At 33.2% G+C, this 19,544-nt stretch overlaps 2 protein-coding genes across 2 annotated transcripts in view; one reads left to right on the forward strand and one right to left on the reverse strand.

Moving 5' to 3' along the window:
- The window catches only part of EYS (eyes shut homolog), a 1,676,468-nt gene that overhangs the window by 150,772 nt on the left and 1,506,152 nt on the right, over nucleotides 1-19,544 (forward strand). The gene's annotated exons all lie outside the window — the stretch shown is intronic.
- LOC130856025 (zinc finger CCCH domain-containing protein 15-like) lies at nucleotides 17,141-19,074 on the reverse strand. The gene has a single exon (XM_057740185.1). The coding sequence runs from the start codon at nucleotides 19,013-19,015 to the stop codon at nucleotides 17,735-17,737; it is 1,281 nt and encodes a 426-aa protein (XP_057596168.1). The 5' UTR covers nucleotides 19,016-19,074; the 3' UTR covers nucleotides 17,141-17,734.

Consider the following 19,544-nt stretch of genomic DNA (forward strand, 5'->3'; position numbering starts at 1 on the left):
ATATGTAATGAGGTGTATAGACCTAGAGACTGTCATACAGAGTGAAGTAAGCCAGAAAGAGAAAAACAAAAGTGTGTTTTCTGACCACAATGAATGGAGATTAGAAATCAAAAGCAATAAGCAATTTGATAACTTCACAAATATGTGAAAATTAACACAATCCATACAAGTCAATGAATCAAGAATAAATCATAATGGAAATAAGAAAATCAATTGAGGTTAATTAAAATGCACATGATGTAGGTGATGCAGTGCTTAGAATGAAAATTATAGCTGTAAAAAACAAGAACGATCTCAATCAATACCCCAAACTTCCAATGTAACATGATGGAAAAGGTAGATAGGAAGGAAATCATAAAATGTAGAGTGAAATGAATTAGATAGAGTATAGGTAAACAAGAGAGAATATCAACAAGACCAACATCTATCCTACGAAATGATTAACAAAATGAATAAACCTTATCTATACTAAGACAGAGAGAAGAATCAAATTACTAAAATTAGCAACAATAAGGAGAGCATTATAACTGAAATTACAGAAAGAAAAAGGATTATAAAGAAACATTATGAACAGCTGTATATCCAAAAATCTAGGTAACTGTGAAGAAGTACAGATGTTCCTAGAAAAGCATAAACTACTGAAACTGACTCCAGAAGAAAAGTAAAATCTAAATAGATTTGTTTTAAATAAAAAGGTTGAATTATTAATTCAATAAGCAAACAAAAAATTCACACCAAAAAATATCCAGGACTAAATGGCTTCACTGGGGAATACTTGAAACATGCAAAGCACAATTAACAGAAATTAGTAACTCCTCTAAAAATAAATGAGGGAACAATTCTCAACTCATTTTATGAGGCTAGTATTAAATTTATAAGAAAAGCAAGGATATCACAAGAAAGGAAAACTACAAACCAATATGTCTAGTTAATCTGAAGACAAAAACCCTCAGCAAAATTGTACACAGCAAATTCAGAAAAATACAAAAAAGATTATACATCATGATCATGTGGGATTCACCACAGGAATGCAAAGTTGGTTTAACTTTCTAAAATCAATTAATGTAATCTGCCATGTTGATATAGTAAAGGTGAAAAAGAAAACACATGATAATTTCGATCGACACAGAGGAAAAAAGGCATTTGACAGAATCCAACACGCTTCATGATAAAAAACAATTGAAAAAAGAATACAATGGAATCCTCAACCTAATAAAAACATTAGGAGAGAGAAAACATAACTAACATATTTAATGAAAAAATAATGGAAATTCAAATAAAAAAATTAAATACTTTATATTCCATAGTACCAATAACATGATTACAAGAAAGATTAATAGAAAATGCTGACATTGCGAGGATTTGGAGAAATTGGAACCCTTATACACTGCTGGTGGAATGTAAAATGGTACATGCAGGTGCTTTGAGAAAAGAGTTTGTCATTTCTTCAAAAGGGAAGTTATAGACTTTCCATAAAACCCAGTAATTCCATTTCTAGTAGATACTCAAAAACATGAAAATATATTTCCATACAAAAACATCTACATTAAAATTTGTGGTTTTAATTATTATAGTAAAAAAGTTGAAAAAAAAAACCCCAAATATTTATCAAGATAAACAGAAAATAAAATGCATTATATTCATTCAATGGAATATTACTCAGCAATGAAAGGTAATGAATTACTAATACACACCACAACCTGAATGAACCTTGAAACAATTATGCTACAGCAAAGCATATGTCACAAACATCACAAGTAGATATCAACAAATATTGCTTAATAAAGCAATTATTTTTCAGGATTTTTTATTTATTAAAAATTATCCTTTATTCTGTGATATAACTGCATTTTCTTCTAACTTTGTGTTTTTTTTTTCCTGTTTATGGTAATTTTTCATTTATTTCCAAAATATCTTGGAATTTTTATAGTTAAATTATCCATAATTTTATGGCTTCTTGTCATTGTCTCATAATTGATACTAAACTAGTGCCTAACAAAGTTGGCAAATATAAATACTTCACATAAAATTAACAGTACTTCAAATAAAATTCATATTAAATTAAAATGTGTATAATTCATATAATGTTAATTTCTGTCAGTCACAATATCTAGAAATTATTGTATATCACCTACTATAATAGTAAAAGTTACACAAAATCTTAGAATTAACTTGCAAAAAATGCTCAAGTTATCTATAAAAACCTTTATTACACTATTAACTTCAATTGAAAAAAATAAGAGATGTTATGGGCACATTGAAATATAATCCACTGACAAATATTTAGCTATAAACTGGCCAAGATACCAATTCTTCCCAAATTAATTCATATATTCAGTGCTATATGAAAACACTGTATTTTGTTTTAGAAACTAGTGAACACGTTCTGAAAGCCATATACAAAAATAATAATTTATAAATAGCTAAATCATCTTTGTAAAGTAAGAGTAATGGGGTGGGACTTCCTATACCCATGTGGTGCCACTATAAAAACCAACAGTGGGCCAACAGAGACCTCTGAGAACAGGAATATACATATGCAACCCTTGTGTATAAGAAGTTGGATCATAATTTAATGAGAATATGCAGGGTTCTTTAGTAGAGGGCATTAGGGAAATGGCTCACTATGTATGAGATCATAGATGAAACTGAATTGCAACCTTATACTTTATTTGGGATCAGATTCTGAATGTGTTCAGAGACCTAAAATTAAAAGGAAAAATAATGATGTAACTGAAAGAAATGTAGAAAAATATCTTCATGATTTTCAGATGGACAACTTTTAAAACTGAACTATTGATACAATGAAATACTTCACATAGGTCAGAATGGTCATCATCAAAATATCTAAAAACAATACATGTTGGAGAGGGTGTGGAGAAAAGGGGACCCTTCTGTACTCTTGGTGGGAATGTCAATTGGTAGAGCCACTATGGAGAACAGTATGGAGGTTCCTCAAAAAACTAAAATTGGAATTACCATATGACCCAGCAATCCCACTCCTGGGCATATACCCAGAGAAAATTATACTTCAAAAAGACACATGCACCCCAGTGTTCATTGCAGCACTATTTACAATAGCCAAACATGGAAGCAACCTAAATGTCCATCAACAGAAAAATGGATAAAGAGGATGTGGCACATATATACAATGGAATAAAAAAGAACAGTCACAAAAATAACAAAATAATACCATTTGCAGTAATATGGATAGATCTACAGATTGTCATACTGAGTAAAGTAAGTCAGACACAGGAAGACAAATATATGCTATCACTTATATGTGGAATCCAAAATAAAAGAGTACAAATGAACTTAGTTACAAAACAGAAGTAAAGTCACGGATGTAGAAAACAAACTTATGGTTACCAGGGGGTAAGCGGGGCAAGGATAAGTTAGGAGATTGGGATTGACACACACTACTATATATACCATAGATAACTATATAAGAACCTACCATATAGCCAGAGAACTCTACTCAATACTCTGTAATGGCTATGTGAGAAAAGAACTAAAAAACAACAACAACAAAAGGAGTGGATGTATGCATACGTATAATTATTCACTTTGCTGTGCACCTGAAAGTAACAGAACATTGTAAATCAACATATGAAAATAAAAAGTTTTGAAAAATATAAAATAAAATAAGTAAAACTAAACTCACAAGGTAGAACTTATAAAGCCAAAGAATTATAGTACTGTAATAGAAATTAATTTAAGGATTTCTTTCAAATGAATGACTCTAGCAAAACAAAAACAATAACAATAATGTTAACAGATAGTTGATTTTTGTATTGATATATACATCATAATAGCACAGCTTAAAGTGAATAATATAAATGAAGTATTTAACACAGGTTTGAGCCTGACCACATTTTTGCCCTAAAATGTTCAAAAATATTTTCTAGGAATTTGGAAAAGCTTAATAGGGACAAAAAAAAATCCCATCAAAAATTTTGTCACTCAGGACTTCCGTATAGTTTATGCTAAGTGTGGGATCATAATTTTGGAAAACCAGAACCAACTGTGAAGAGTTCATGGCTCCAACCCACTTAATGAAGCTTCAAGTTTATGCCCAAGTCACCAATTTGTACTGGCTACCAGACATATAACAAAATGAAATCTATTCATTCATACATTCATCATGCATTTATTGAGTACTCCCTAATTGGAAAATATTGTGCAAAATGTTGTAGAAATGAGACCATGTAATGCACCACCCATTGGTAAATTTATATTCTCCTGAGAACACAGCATAGTCATTCCATTATGTTGAGAAAGCAAATACTCGCTTTTTAAACTAAAATAACTATTACTTTCACTTTTTAAAGAAAAGTAGTTTGTTGTATTTTGTGCCTTTCTTTCTGAAAACTTAAACTTGTTTCTCTACAGTCTATTTTAGAAGTTTCACATTGTCCATGTAATGCTAAATATGACCAAAAACACTAATTTTCAGTAATAAGTGAGTTCCATTTCAAAGTGTAAAATCTAAAAGTACATGATAAAACAGGTATAGTTTCTCTACAGTCATAGGTCTTGAATAAATATATATTTATTTGTACATATATGTTTATATTTATGTGAATAAATATATTGCATAAATATATATTTGTATATAGATATATATTTATACACATAAATATATATTTATGTATAAATATAGGAGGCTTGTATAAATACATATTTATGTCAATTTGCCACAGAGATATATTTTACTTAGGTTTTAAAATTTTATTCCTGAACCAAGAAGTCTTATGATCATTAATTTCTAAGACTATTATAATTTCTGCCATGACATCACTAATTTTTTATTAAGATATGAATTTCTTGCTTTGTGTTTATTTTTAATTTGGGGTTTAACATGCAAGCTTTGCTGCCTACCAGGCAAAAGCTTTTGTGTTCCATTTTACTTTTGGAAAAAGATAAAGAAACTGGGCTATATATAAAAGTGGCTTATTGTTTATGTGTATATGTGTGTGTATGTATGTATGTATTTTGAGTTTTGATTAATCTTGGTACCACTAAGCCACATTTTCTCTAGTGGCTGAATCTTAATGACTATTGCATTTATGTGCACTGATATATTTTTTCCTCTTTATTGTCCACTGGAAAATGAGATCACCTTGCTTCCTTAAGCTTTATAGTAAAATGATAGAGAGGTCATTACTTAATTCATTTAAGCAATTCCAAAATAGATGTCATTATACTGTCCATATGTATGCCAAAATTAATTACAATAAACTTGATTAAAGGAAGCATTTTTGTATGATTAACTTTCAACTATAGTAAGGGTTGAAACTTAGTACTGTATACATGATTATCTCTTATGTATGTTTTTTTTTTTTTTTCTCTTTTGGTAGCAAACCAATATGTGTGTTATGCACATAAAGTCAAAGTTTGACTATATCATAGCTTCAGGCTCTATGCCTTTACATGCTTTTCTCATATGTCAAATAATGAAACTGTTTTTATGTATGTTAGATGATTTTGTGCTACCCGGGACATATTTTTATTTAAGTCCATAATATCTAAATAGCTTTTTATATGTCTAAACTTTTTTGCATTGCTTTTTAAACTATCTTCTAAGACTTTGAATTTTATGAAGTTATTTATTCAGAAACTTTGATGACCTTTCTCTTGAGCATCGCCCAATTTTAAGATACATTTGAAGATTATATAGTCAAACAATATATATTATATAGTCAAAAAAACCCAGGAACATCTGCTATATATGACATATGGACTGTAATCTTTGGACTTACAATAATAAGTATAGTAATACATTTAATGTCTTCTATTTTTAGAATAATTTTTCCATTAAAAATCTAACTAGTGAATAAAACTATTAAATCACAATATTTAAAAATGAGACCATATTTTCAACATATAAACTTTCACCAAATGTGTTTCTTTCTCCTTTCATGCATATTATTCACTTGTTTCAAATTTAACTATGTTTATTTAATTTACTGAATAATAGAGCTATTCTATTAACTCATTTGTGATGTTTTCTGTTAGCTCAATTTATTTTCTCAAAGCAAAAATTCTATGAAACTATAGGAATATTTTAAAATTATAAATAATACATGTGGAGCACTGTAATTTTCTTAACAGTATTTTACAAAACTGATGTACTTATCACTGAATAGCTTTCAACTTAATAGCAGTTTATTTTAGCACTGTGTATCCACATACACATGTATGAGCATGTATATGCATATTATTAATTATGCTGACAAAATGTTTGACATACAAGTACATGGTTAGACGAAAATGGTGAGTGCTTTAGTAAACTGGTGAAATTTATTTTATCTCAATGATCATTCAAACATTTTGGGAATTTCTAGGGTCATCCTAATATTCAGTATTATTGGCTGCAACAGCTGGCATTTAGCAGGTGATTGGTGGGTGATGAATGTTATAAATCTTTCAATGCACAGAATAGTCCCATGAAAAGAGAAAAGTGTTCCACGGTTTGTACAATTTCCCAGAGTCTTATCATACATTGTGTATGTATATAAAAACCTGTAATAAATATTTGAGTCAAAATCTTAACTTCATTTTACATACTGACACAAAATATTCCTACAAAATTTTAATAATCAATGGGTTTTCCAGCAATGAAACTTTTACATTAACAAAGAAAATATTATGTTCTACTCCAGAATTTATTAAAATTTGTTAACCACATTGGAATATTAGATCATACTACTTTGAATTTCTAATACCAAGTTACCATTCTCAGTCTCCGATTATAATTGCCACACACATAGTAATTCTGCCTTTGGGTGCAAACAGCTAACCACTTCAGTGTATCTTCTAGTTCAGTCATTTCTACTAAAGATATATTTTTTTATGCATAAATATGTTCAATTACAAATTAGTGTCCTTTTATATCCTCTTATATTAGACAGTGCACCATCTTGATTTTTTACATTATTAGATGTGTAGATAGGTTATATCTATAAATTTTATTATATGAAGTAAAAAGAGTGCCACAAAGGCCAGAAATATGAGTCAGACAGAAATATATTATAAACAGAATATATTGATCTGATTTGGTTTAGAGTATCAATTTGGAGAGATATTATATAACTAAATATTGAAAGGCATGAGGGCTGTGTATTTAAAGGCCAGAAAGAAAAGATTCAACTTCCTCAAACATAGGAATATAAGCAAATTGAAGGGGATCATTAGCTGTTGTCACCTGCAACAAAAACTCCTATGTTGAAATAAGGAAAAATTTTGGAGGAATTACCACTCTGTAAAATTTACATATGGATAGTTGGGTTTATGTGAAATCACCTTCATATATAGTATATTATGATAAAAATCATTTTTACTGACATTGTTTAGTTATGTTACTTTGCTTTTATATTTTTAATCAGTATAAATTTTATTAAACCCATTTAAATTAGACTGTATCAAAATGGTGATCACATAATAAAAATCTAAGTAAAAGATTTACATAATTTTTAGAAAAGTACTACTGGCACACCTCGGAGGTATTGTGAGTTCAGTTTCAGACCACATCAATAAAGTGAATATTGCAATACAGGGAGTCACAGGAAGTTTTTGGTTTCCAAGTACATATAAAAGTTATGTTTACTCTATACTGTGATCTAACTGTACAATAGCATTATATCTAAAAAAACAATGTACACAACTTAATTTAAATACATTGTATTGCTAAAATTGATAACCATCATCTGAGCTTTCAGTGAATCTTTTTTTTCTTCCTTTTTAAGCTCTTCATTGAATGTAATTGCTTTACACACTTGTAGCAGGTTTTGAGGTACACCAAAGTGAATTAGCTGTATTTATATATATATATATATCCCCATATACCCTCCCTCCTGTGACTCCCTCCCACCCTCCTTGTCCTGCTCCTCTAAGGCATCACCCATCATCAAGTTGATCTCCCTTTGTTATACAGCAACTTCACATCAGCTATCTATTTTACATTTGGTAGTGTGTATATGTCTATGCTACTCTCTCACTTCGTTCCAGCTTCTCCTTCACACCCCCTGCCAAACTCCTTGTCCTCCAGTCCATTCTCTGCATCTACACTTTATTCTTAGCCAGTCACTGGGTTCATCAGTTCCCTTTTTTTAGATTCCATATGTATAAGTTATCATACAGTATTCATTTTTCTCTTTCTGACTGACTTAGCTCTGTATGACGCTCCCTAGGTCTATCCAACTCATTACATATAGCTCAATTTCATTCCTTTTTATGGCTGACTAATATTCCATTGTATATATGTGCCACATCTTCTTTATCCATTCATCTGTTGATGGGCATTTAGGTTGCTTCCATGTCCTGGCTATTGTAAATAGTGCTGCAATGAACATTGTGGTACATGTTTCTTTTTGGATTATGGTTTTCTCTGGGTATATGCCCAGTAGTGGGATTGCTGGGTCATACAGTATTTCCATTTTAAGTGTTTTAAGGAAACTCTAAACTTTTCCATAGTCTCTGTACCAACTTACATTCCCACCAACAGTGCAGGAGAGTTCCCTTTTCTCCACAGCCTCTCCAACATTTATTGTTTCTAGATGTTTTGATGATGGCCATTCTGACTGGTGTGAGGTGATATCTCATTGTGGCTTTGACTTGTATTTCTCTGATGATTAGTGATGTTGAGCATATTTTCATGTGTTTGTTGGCCATCTGCATGTCTTTTTTGGAGAAATGTCTATTTAGGTCTTCAGCCCATTTGTGGATTGGGTTATTTGCTTCTTTGGTATTAAGCTGCATGAGCTGCTTATATATTTTGGAGGTTAATCCTTTGTCAGTTGTTTTGTTGGCAAGTATTTTTTTCCCATTCTGAGGGTTGTCTCCTTGTCTTGTTTATGGTTTATTTTGCTGTCCAAAAGCTTTTAACTTTCATTAGGTCCCATTTGTTTGCTTTTTTATTTTATTTCCATTTTTCTAGGAGGTGGGTCAAAAAGGATCTTGCTTTGATGCATGTCATAGACTGTTCTGCCTATGTTTTCCTCTAGGAGTTTATAGTGTCTGGCCTTACATTCATGTCTTTAATCCATTTTGAGTTTATTTTTGTGTTAGGAAGTGTTCAAATTTCATTCCTTTACATGTTGCTGTCCAATTTTCCCAGCACCACTTATTGAAGAGGCTGTCTTTTTCCATTGTATATTTTTGTCTCCTTTGTCAAAGATAAGGTGCCTATATGTGCTTGGGTTTACCTTTGGGTCCTCTATTCTGTTCCATTGATCTTACTTTCTATTTTTGTGCCAGTACCATACTGTCTTGATCACTGTGGCCTTGTAGTATAGTTTGAAGTCAGGAAGCCTGATTCCACCAACTCCATTTTTCCTTCTTAAGATTGCTTTGGCTATTTGGGGTCTTTTGCATTTCCATACAAATCATAAGATTTCTTGCTCTAGTTGTGTGAAAAATGCAGTTGGTAATTTGATCGGGATTGCATCGAATCTGTAAGTTGCTTTGGGTAGGATATTCATTTACACAATATTGATTCTTTCAACCCAAGAACATGGTATATCTCTCCATCTGTTTGTATCATCTTTGGTTTCTTTCATCAGGGTCTTATAGTTTTCTGCATACAGATCTTTTGCCTCCTTAGGCAGGTTTATTCCTAGGTATTTTATCCCTTTTGTTGAAATGGTAAGTGGGAGAGTTTCCTTAATTTCTCTTTATGCTTTTTCATTGTTAGTGTATAGGAATGCAAGAGATTTCTGAGCATTAATTTTGTATCCTGCTACTTTACTAAATTCATCAATTAGTGCTAGCAGTTTTCTGGTACAGTATTTAGGGTTTTCTATGTATAATATCATGTCATCTGCAAAGAGGGACAATTTCACTTCTTCTTTTCCAATTTATATTCCTTTTATTTCTTTTTCTTCTCTGATTGCTGTGGCTAAAAATTCCAAAACTATGTTGAATAATAGTGGTGAGAGTGGACACCCTTGTCTTGTTCCTGTTCTTAGAGGGAATGCTTTCAGCTTATCACCATTTAGAACGATGTTGGCTTTTGTTTTCTCATATATGGCTTTTATTATGTTGAGGTAATTTCCTTCTATGCCCACTTTCTGCAGAGCTTTTATCATAAATGGATGTTGAATTTTGTCAAAAGCTTTTTCTTCATCTATCAAGATGATCATATGGTTTTTATCCTTCAATTTGTTGATATGATATATCACATTGATTGATTTGCATATATTGAAGAATCTTTGCATTCCAGGAATAAACCCCACTTGATCATGGTGTATGATCTTTTTTATGTGCTGTTGGATTCCATCAGCTAGTATTTTGTTGAGGAATTTTGCATCTATATTCATCAGTGATATTGGTCTGTAATGTTCTTTTTTTGTGACATCTTTGCCTGGTTTTGGTATTAGAGTGATGGTGGCCTTGTAGAATGTGTTTGGGAATGTTCCTTCCTCTGTTATATTTGGGAAGAGTTTGAGAATGATAGCTGTTAGTGCTTCTCTAAATGTTTGATAGAATTCACCTGTGAATCCATCTGGCCTTGGGCTTTTGCTTGTTGGGAGATATTTACTCACAGTCTCAATTTCTGTGTTTGTTATTAGTCTGTTCATATTTTCTATTTCTTCCTAGTTCAGTCCTAGAATATTGTACTTTTCTAAGAATTACTCCATTTCTTCCAGGCTATCAAATTCATTGGTGTATAGTTTCTTGTAGTCGTCTCTCATGATTTTTGTATTTCTGCAGTGTTGTTTGTTACTTCTCCTTTTTCATTTCTAATTCTGTTGATTTGTGTCTTCTCCCTTTTTTTCCTGATGAGTCTGGCTAATGCTTTATCAATTTTGTTTATTTATTCAGAGAATCAGCTTTTAGTTTTATTGATCTTTGCTATTGTTTCCTTCATTTCTTTTTCATTTATTTCTGATCTGATTTTTATGATTTCTTTCCTTCTCACATTGGGTTTTTTTTGTTGTTCTTCTTCTTTCTGTAATTGCTTTAGGTGTATGGTTAGATTGTTTATTTGTTATTTTTCTTGTTTCTTGAGTTAAGGCTGTATTGCTAAAACTTCCCTCTCAGAACTGCTTTTGCTGCATCCCATAGGTTTTGGATTGTTGTGTTTTCATTGTTTTTGTTTCTAGGTATTTTTTGATTTCCTCTTTGACTTCTTCAGTGATTTATTGGTTGTTTAATAGTGAATTGTTTAACCTCCATGTGTTTGCATTTTTTAAAGTTTTTTTTTTTTTTTTTCCTGTAATTGATATCTAGTCTCATGGCATTGTGGTCAGAGAAAATGCTTGATACAATTTCAATTTTCTTGAATTTACCAAGGCTTGATTTATGACCTAAGATGTGATCTATCCTGGCAAATGTTCCATGTGCACTTGAGAAGAAATTGTATTCTGTAGTTTTTGGATGGAATGTCCTATATATATCATTTAAGTTGAGATGGTCTAATGTGTCATTTAAAGCTTGTGTGTCCTTATTTATTTTCTGTTTGCATGACCTGTCCATTGATGTGAGTGGGGTGTTAAAATATCCTACTATTATCGTGTTACTGTTGATTTCCCCTTTTATGGCTGTTAGCATTTGCCTTATGTATTGAAATGCTCCTGTGTTTGGTGCACAGATATTTACAATTACTATATCTTCTTCTTGGATTCATCTCTTGATCATTATGTAGTGTCCTTCCTTGTCTCTTGTAATAGTCTTTACTTTGAAGTCTAATTTGTCTGATATGAGTATTGCTACCCCAGCTTTCTTTTGACTTCCATTTTCATGGAATATCTTTTTCCATCCCTTTACTTTCAGTCTATATGTGCCCTTGATCTGAAGTGAGTTTCTTGTAGGCAGCATATAGAAGGGTCTTGTTTTTGTATCCATTCAGCCAGTCTGTGTCTTTTGGTCAGAGCATTTAATCCATTTACATTTAAGGTGATTATTTACATGTATGATCCTATTACAATTTTCTTAATTGTTTTGAGTTTCTTTTTGTAGGTCTTTTCCTTCTCTTGTGTTTCCTACTTAGAAAAGTTCCTTTAGCAGTTATTGCAATGCTGGTTTGGTGGTGCTGAATTCTCTTAACTTTTGCTTGTCTGGAAAGCTTTTGATTTCTCCCTCAAATCTGAACGAGATTCTTGCTGGGTAGAGTATTCTTGGCTGTAGGTTTTTCTCTTTCAGGACTTTCAGTATATCCTGCCACTCCCTTCTGGTCTGCAGAGTTTCTGCAGAAAGATCAGCTGTTATCCTAATGGGTTCTCCCTTATATGTTATTTGTTGATTTTCTCTTGTTGCTTTTAATATTTTTCTTTGTGTTTAATTGTCATTAGTTTGATTAATATGTGCCTCAGTGTATTTGTCTTTGGGTTTATTCTTTATGGGACTCTCTGTGCCTTTTGGATTTGGTTAATTATTTTCTCTCCCATGTTGCTGAGTTTTCCAAAATAACCTCTTCAAATATTTTCTCAGACCCTTTCTTTTTTTCTTCTTCTTCTGCGATGCCTATGATCCGACTGTTGCTGTGCTTAATGTTGTCAACAAGGTCTCTGAGACTGTCTTCAATTATTTTTATTCTTTTTTATTTTCCCTGCTCTCTGGCAGTTATTTCCCCCATTCTATTTTCTAACTCACTTACTCATTTTTCTGCTTCAGTTATTCTGCTGTTGATTCCATCTAGAGTATTTTTAATTTCAGTTATTTTGTTGTTTGTTACTGTTTCTTTACTGTTTGTTTGTTCTTCTGAGTCCTTATTAACTGTTTCTTGTACTTTCTCTATTTTGTTTTTGAGGTTTTGGATCATCTTTACTATCATTACTCTGAATTCTTTTTCAGGCAATTTTCCTATTTCTTCTTCATTTATTTGGTTTTGTGGGTTTTTTTCTTGCTCCTTTGCCTGCAAGTTGTTTCTTTGTTTTCTCATTTTGTCTAATTTACAGGACTTATTGTCTCCTTTCACTATGCTGCCTAGTGGTAATTCCTTATTTCTGCACTCTTCCCTCTGTGGTGGGGTTTGTCCAGTGTCTTGAATAGGCTTCTTGGTGGAAGGGTCTGGTGCCTGCTTTGAGGTGTGTGGTTCTGAGTCTTTTCTCTCTGATGAACTTGGCCATGTCAGATGGTGTGTTTTAGGGTAACTGTGAGGTTAATATGGCTTTAGGTAGTCTGTGTGCTGATGGGTGGGTTTGTGTTCCTGTCTTGTTTGCAATTTGGTGTGAGGTATTCAGCACTGGCAGTTGCAGACAGTCAAATGAAGCTGGGATTAGACTCTGATACAGGGCTCCATGAGAATTATCTGCAGTTAATCTTCCTTGTGTCTGAGGACTCCCTAGTGGTCTAGCATCCTGTATTTGGTGCTCCCTCCCCAGAGCCTCCTATGTGACTTCTGATCAAATAGTCCATACATCAGAGATTGCTTGTCCCAATTATGTTGGGATCTTTGCAGCCCTTTCTGGTTTCTGAGGTCTTCTGCTGGTGTTCACCTGATTCTCTGTGGGAATTATTGCATCTTTTGATGTATCCCTGATGCATCTGTGGAGAGGGATGCATTCCATGTCCTTCTACATCACCACAATCTTTCTTCCCCACACTGAATCTTAAAATTTTTGCTGGTGGAGGGTCTGGTCTCACTGTTGATGGCTACTGACTGACCAGAGTGATTGCTGCAGGTTGGTGTGTCTGTGGCACATTCTGAAAAATGAGACAACAATAAAGTTTTCATCATCAATTGACTCTTCTTTTCAGGAATGAGTTCTTTGTAGCATGCAATGCAATTTGATAACATTTTATCCACAGTAGAAGTTCTTTCAAAATTGGAATCTATCCTCTTAAACCCTGATCATGCTTTATCAACTAAATTTATGTAATATTCTAACTCTTTTGTTGTCATTTCAATAATCTTTACAGCATATTCACCAGGAGTAGATTCAATATCAAGAAACCATTTTCTCTTCTCATCCATAAGAAGCAACTACTCATTTGTCCAAGTTTTATCATGAGATTGCAGCAATTCAGTCACATTTCAGGCTCCACTTCTAATTCCAGTTCTCCTGCTGTTTCCACAACATCTGTAATTCCTTCCTTTACTGAAGTTTTGAACCCCTCAAATTCATCCATGAGGGTTAGAATCAACTCTTCTAATCTCCTGTTAATGTTGGTATTTTGACTTCTTCACATGAATCATGATCATTCTTCATGGCATCTAGGATGATGAAATGTTTTCAATTGACTCTGCACAGACCCATAAGAGGAATAACTACCTGTGGCAGCTAGAGCCTTATTAAACATATTTGTTAAATAATAAGAATTGAAAGTCAAAGTAACTCCTTGATCCATGGGCTGCAGAATGGGTGTTGTGTTACCAGGCATGAAAACAACATGAATCTCATTATACATTGCTGTCAGAGTTCTTGGGTGACCATGTACATTGACAATGAGCAGTAATACTTTGAATTTTTTTTTTTTTTTTCTGAGCAGTAGGTCTCCACAGTGGGTTTACCATATTCAGTAAATTGTGTTGTAAACAGACGTGCTGTCATGAAGGCTTTGTTGTTCCATTAATATAGCACAGGCAGAGTAGATATAGCTTAATTCTTAATAGCCCAAGGATTTTTAAATGGAGAATGAGCAGTGACTTCAACTTGAAATCACCAGCTTCAGGAGGGTCAGCCTGTCCTGGGAGGCTTTGAAACCAGTCACTGACTTCTCCTCTCCAGCTATGAATGTCTTAGATGGCATCATCTTCCAATAAAATGCTGTTTTGTTTACATTGAGAATCTGTTGTTTAGTACAGCCACCTTTATGATATCTTAGCTACATCTTCTGGATAACTTTCTGCAGCTTTTACATCAGCACATGCTTCTTCACCTTGCACTTTTATGTTGTGGAGATGGTTTATTTCCTTAAACAATTGAGCCAACGTCTACTGGCTTCAAACTTTTCTCCTTCAGCTTCCTCACCTGTCTCAGCCTTCACAGAATTGAAGAGAGTTAGGGCTTTGCTCTGGATCAGACTTTGGCTTAAGAGAATGTTGTGGCTAGTTTCATCTTCTGCCCAGACCACTCAGACTGTCTCCATATCAGCAATAAGGCTGTTTTGCTTTCTCATTATTCATGTGTTTATTTCAGTGTTTCCTTCAAGAACTTTTCCTTTACATTCACAACTTGGCTAACTGTTTTTAATAACAGGCCTGGATTTTGGCCTATCTTAGCTTTTGTCATGCCTTCCTCACTAAGCTTAATTATTTCTAGTTTTTTGTTTTAAAGTGAGAGACACGTGACTCTTCTTTTCACTTGAACACTTAGAGGTCATGGTAGGGTTATGAATTGGCCTAATTCAATATTGTTTTTTCTCAGGCAATAGGGAAGCCCATGAAGAAGAGTGGTAGGGAAACAGTAGGTGGGTGAAGCAGTCAGACACATGCAACATTTATCTATTAAGTTCTCAGTCTTACCTGAGTGTGGTCCATGATCCCCCAAAATGATTACAAGAATAGCATCAAGGACAGCTGATCAAAGATCACAGTAACAAAATAATAATAATGAAAAACTTTGGAATATTGGGATAATTACCCAAAAGTGACACAGAGACACAAACTGAGCAAATGCTGTTAGAAAATGTGCCAATAGACTTGCTTGATGCAAGGTTGCTGTAAATTTTCAATTTGTAAAAAGAGAAATATCTATGAAGTGCAATAAACTTAAGGGAAATGAAATGAAAGATGATTGCAATCCTTCTCTGTAATAGTCACAGCTGTTAATCAATATGAAATTGCTTGTGAAACTACAATTTTCACTGATTTTTTTCAAATTTATTTATTTGTTTATTTTTGCCAAACTGAGAGGCAAGTGGGATCTTAGTTCCCTGACCAAGGATTGAACCCATGCCCCCTGCACTGGAAGCTTGGAGTCTTAACCACTGGACCACCATGGAAGTACCTCCAATTGATTAATGCCATAGGAATTTCTTAGGAATGTAGCACATACTTTCAGTGTATTCAGTAGGGCACATTACTCATCTGAATTGATTTCTAAATATAATAGACAATCTTTAAATATAATTGACATACTCTAGGAATGCTAGAGGGATATAGAAGTTGTGAGTTCCTCTTTAAGTAAACAAAATAAAACACAATTTTGTTCAGCATAAGAATCCTGCCAAAGGTAAAGGGAAAACCTCCAGAAATGAATTAAAGGTGAGTGTGGAGTATATTTAAATGTGGGTGTGAAGTTAAAGGATCCCAAATCATGACTGTATCCATTATACCAAAAAACAAGCAAGCAAACCTAGAACTAAGCACATTAGGATGAACTGTAGGTGTATCAATTTTTTAAATTATTTTAGGAGGAATACAGCAAAGGAAATTTGAGTATTTAATTTGATATATTAAACAAAAGCAAAATAAATAATAAAATGAGATATAATGAACTAAAGTTAAATGGTAAAATACACAAATGTTCTAATTTTCTAGTCTTTATTACAAGATATGGGTAGATATTTTCTGAAGTTGTTCAGCCAAGAAGTAGAAGGCCAAGTAGATTATATAAATTTAAAAGGAAGATCAAAATCTGACAAATGTTACAAGTTGTAAGATATATCACATCACGAACTAATTCATAAAACAAAGAAACCAAATACAATTCACAGAGTAAAATAGGAAACAAAAGGATTTTATAGACACAGACATGCCCAAACACACACAGTATCTGTAACTTCTATTAAAATAGTTGGAATATAGAACTAAGACAAACTTAATTCTGTACTGTTTAAAAGGGACAACAGTTTGACTCTGAAAAGTTATGAGAAATAGAATAGGAAAAAATAATACAAATTATTACTAATTAAATTAAATTAAAACAAAGTGGTAACTATATGATGAGGACATCATGTAATTTACTGTCCCAATCCAAATAATTTTGAAAGTGAATGAGCATTATTAATAATTAATATACAAATATGATTAAACCAGGAATGATATGGACAGATTTATATGCCATGTGGCAGTTCTTTAAAGTTTACCTAATTAATTTTTTTACAGGGTCATGGGGGTGGCAAGTAAGAGGGCACTGAAGGGGAGTAATTGTGTTCTATAACTTTATTTCACGTAAACATAAGCACATTTGATATGGCTGGTGGCAGATTAACAATTAATATTCTTTTTTTTTAATTTATCATGGTCTTTATTTACAACTTTATTGGCAAAAAAGAAAAGGGAATAGTTCAAAACAGTTTAACACAGGGCACTGCAGCTGATCCTGTCAGATTAATGAAGTTTCATTTTAAATGTCCATCTAATTGTCCCAAGATATACAATACTGAATCTGCATATGCAGTTTCTTTTATGAAGTACAGGCTCATATCTTAGGCAGTCTTTTAAACATATAAATACAAAGGAAATAAAATCACTCTTTAAAAACTGCATTAAATGAGGGGTAGTTTAAATTTATGTTGTCCTTGTAATAACACATGCCCAATGAAAATCAAAAGCTGGAAAAGCAGTTACACTTCCTATTTGAGTGGACAGTTACAACAATCATTTTCTGCAATGACCATTATATTTTTAATTTATCATGAACTACTCTGAACTTACTATGAGATGTAGCCAAAGTCAGAAGACAAGACGTAGGAAGAATATTCCTTTTTTGGAGGAGAGTAAGCTCTCCAGAATCAGCATGGGAAACAAACATCCTGTTGAAGAATTCTAGGTGGAAAAAAGTTAATGTAGTCAATTTTCAACTCATGCTGAGCTGGCTTAATTTTTTCATTGACTTGTTTGGTGTCATTCTTCTAGATCAAGTGTGTTTAATTCTTCTTCTAGTTCATCCAAATCTTCCCCAGTAAAAAGATCTTCATCAACAGGAACAGCATCGATGGCTCCATTTTCCTGTCCCTCCCCTTCGTTGTCCTCTTCCAAATCACTTCTTTCACCATTTTCAGCCCTACCTCCGGAAGCTTCACTTAATTTGTTTTCAACCTTTTCTGAAGTATATGTGCTGAATCTTTCAATACTGGCTACAGTAATACCTGTCTCATCTACATCTCGTGGGACGTACAGGCTTAAATCTATGTCATTTACGCTCACTGAATCATCAACCTCATCACCACCTGTCCCCTGGGTGTAACGGGTATCATCTGCTTCCTCATCATCATCATCAACAAGTTCAGGACGAAATTCAAACACCTCACGACCACTGATCACTAATGCTTTCCCTGCTTTGAAGTCTGCTTTCCTTCTTTCTATATCTTGTTCAAGTTTATCAATCTTTTCTTGTCTTTTTCTTTTCTTCCATGCAAGAAAAGATTCTAGAGTGATTTTGGTAACATTTGGACCTAGGGCAGAACGCTCTTTTTCAATTAGATCTTCTAAGGAAATTTCATCTTCTTTCTCTTCTTTCTTTTTATCTTTTTTCAAGACAAACCCAGGAGGAAGTGCATGACGATACATGCAAATATCACCCCCTCCAGGGCATACCCAAAACCAGCCATATTTGTTGTTTTCAATAGCTTCAAGGAAATGCTTGCACACTCTTTGAGTTTTGGGTTTTTTCTTTTCCGCCTCACCGTGCTTCTTGTTCACTACTTCTTCCAGTTTTTTCTCATCCCAATTATCCATAGTATCTTTTTCAAGCTCTTCATCTCTTGCATCAATGTAAACACTTCGCTTTTCACATTTTCTTTCCAGAGTTAAGTCATGAGAGAACTTACACTTATCTCCTTTAGTACACTGCCCTTGCTTGAAGAATGCACATACCACGGATTTGGGATCTGCACCTTTACTTATTTTTTGAGCAGCAACTACAGGTTTGAACAACTCATTTAGCTCTTGCAATTCTTTCTTCTTGTCATCTTTCTTCAACTTCTTTTCAGCTTCACTCTGTGCTACCTGAGGTGGATTTTGTTGCCCAGATTTAACTTGATGAGTGACAGCCTTGATAAACTTTTGCTGCTTTGCTCCTTTCTTATTCTTTAGGCCAAAAGTTTTGTCTTCTATAATCTTCTCCTTCTTTTTCTGCTCCGCCTTTTTGCTGCCCCTGGCCTGAGCCTGTTTCTTGGGGGGCATTGCGGAGATAGGTGGCACCGGCCAGACTTAAGCGCAGCTGGACTCCCTCAGGGATTCTGGCCCCGCGGTAGGAGGAGGAGAACAATTAATATTCTTAATCCTCCTTTATGGAGTAGACCTAATACTGATGATTTTACAGATAAGAAAAATATTTATTAATAAAAATATATACTTTTAATATTTATTTTAATTATATATAAAAAGAGAAAATCATTTATAAAATGAATTAGAGAAGAATTAGAACCATGTCTGGTGCTTTAAATATGTCAAAGCATTCACTATACTGCCTGCCATTAACCATCTCAGTGATCCTTGGCAAGTTGCATTAAATGGTCAAGTTTTTACAACAACAAGAAGAAAGGTTTAAACTAACTGAACTTTGACATCCTTGCTGGCTCCAAACACCTGCCATCATATACATTTATGAGTGTAATGACTTAGGTTCAGTAGGTTAATTTTCATTAATAATAACAGAGTGATTTGACATTGCTCTTCTCAACTTATTATCATGTTTATATGATTATTTTAA

The sequence above is a fragment of the Hippopotamus amphibius genome, chromosome 6, assembly GCF_030028045.1.
Source record: "Hippopotamus amphibius kiboko isolate mHipAmp2 chromosome 6, mHipAmp2.hap2, whole genome shotgun sequence".
NCBI classification, from domain to species: Eukaryota; Metazoa; Chordata; class Mammalia; order Artiodactyla; family Hippopotamidae; genus Hippopotamus; species Hippopotamus amphibius.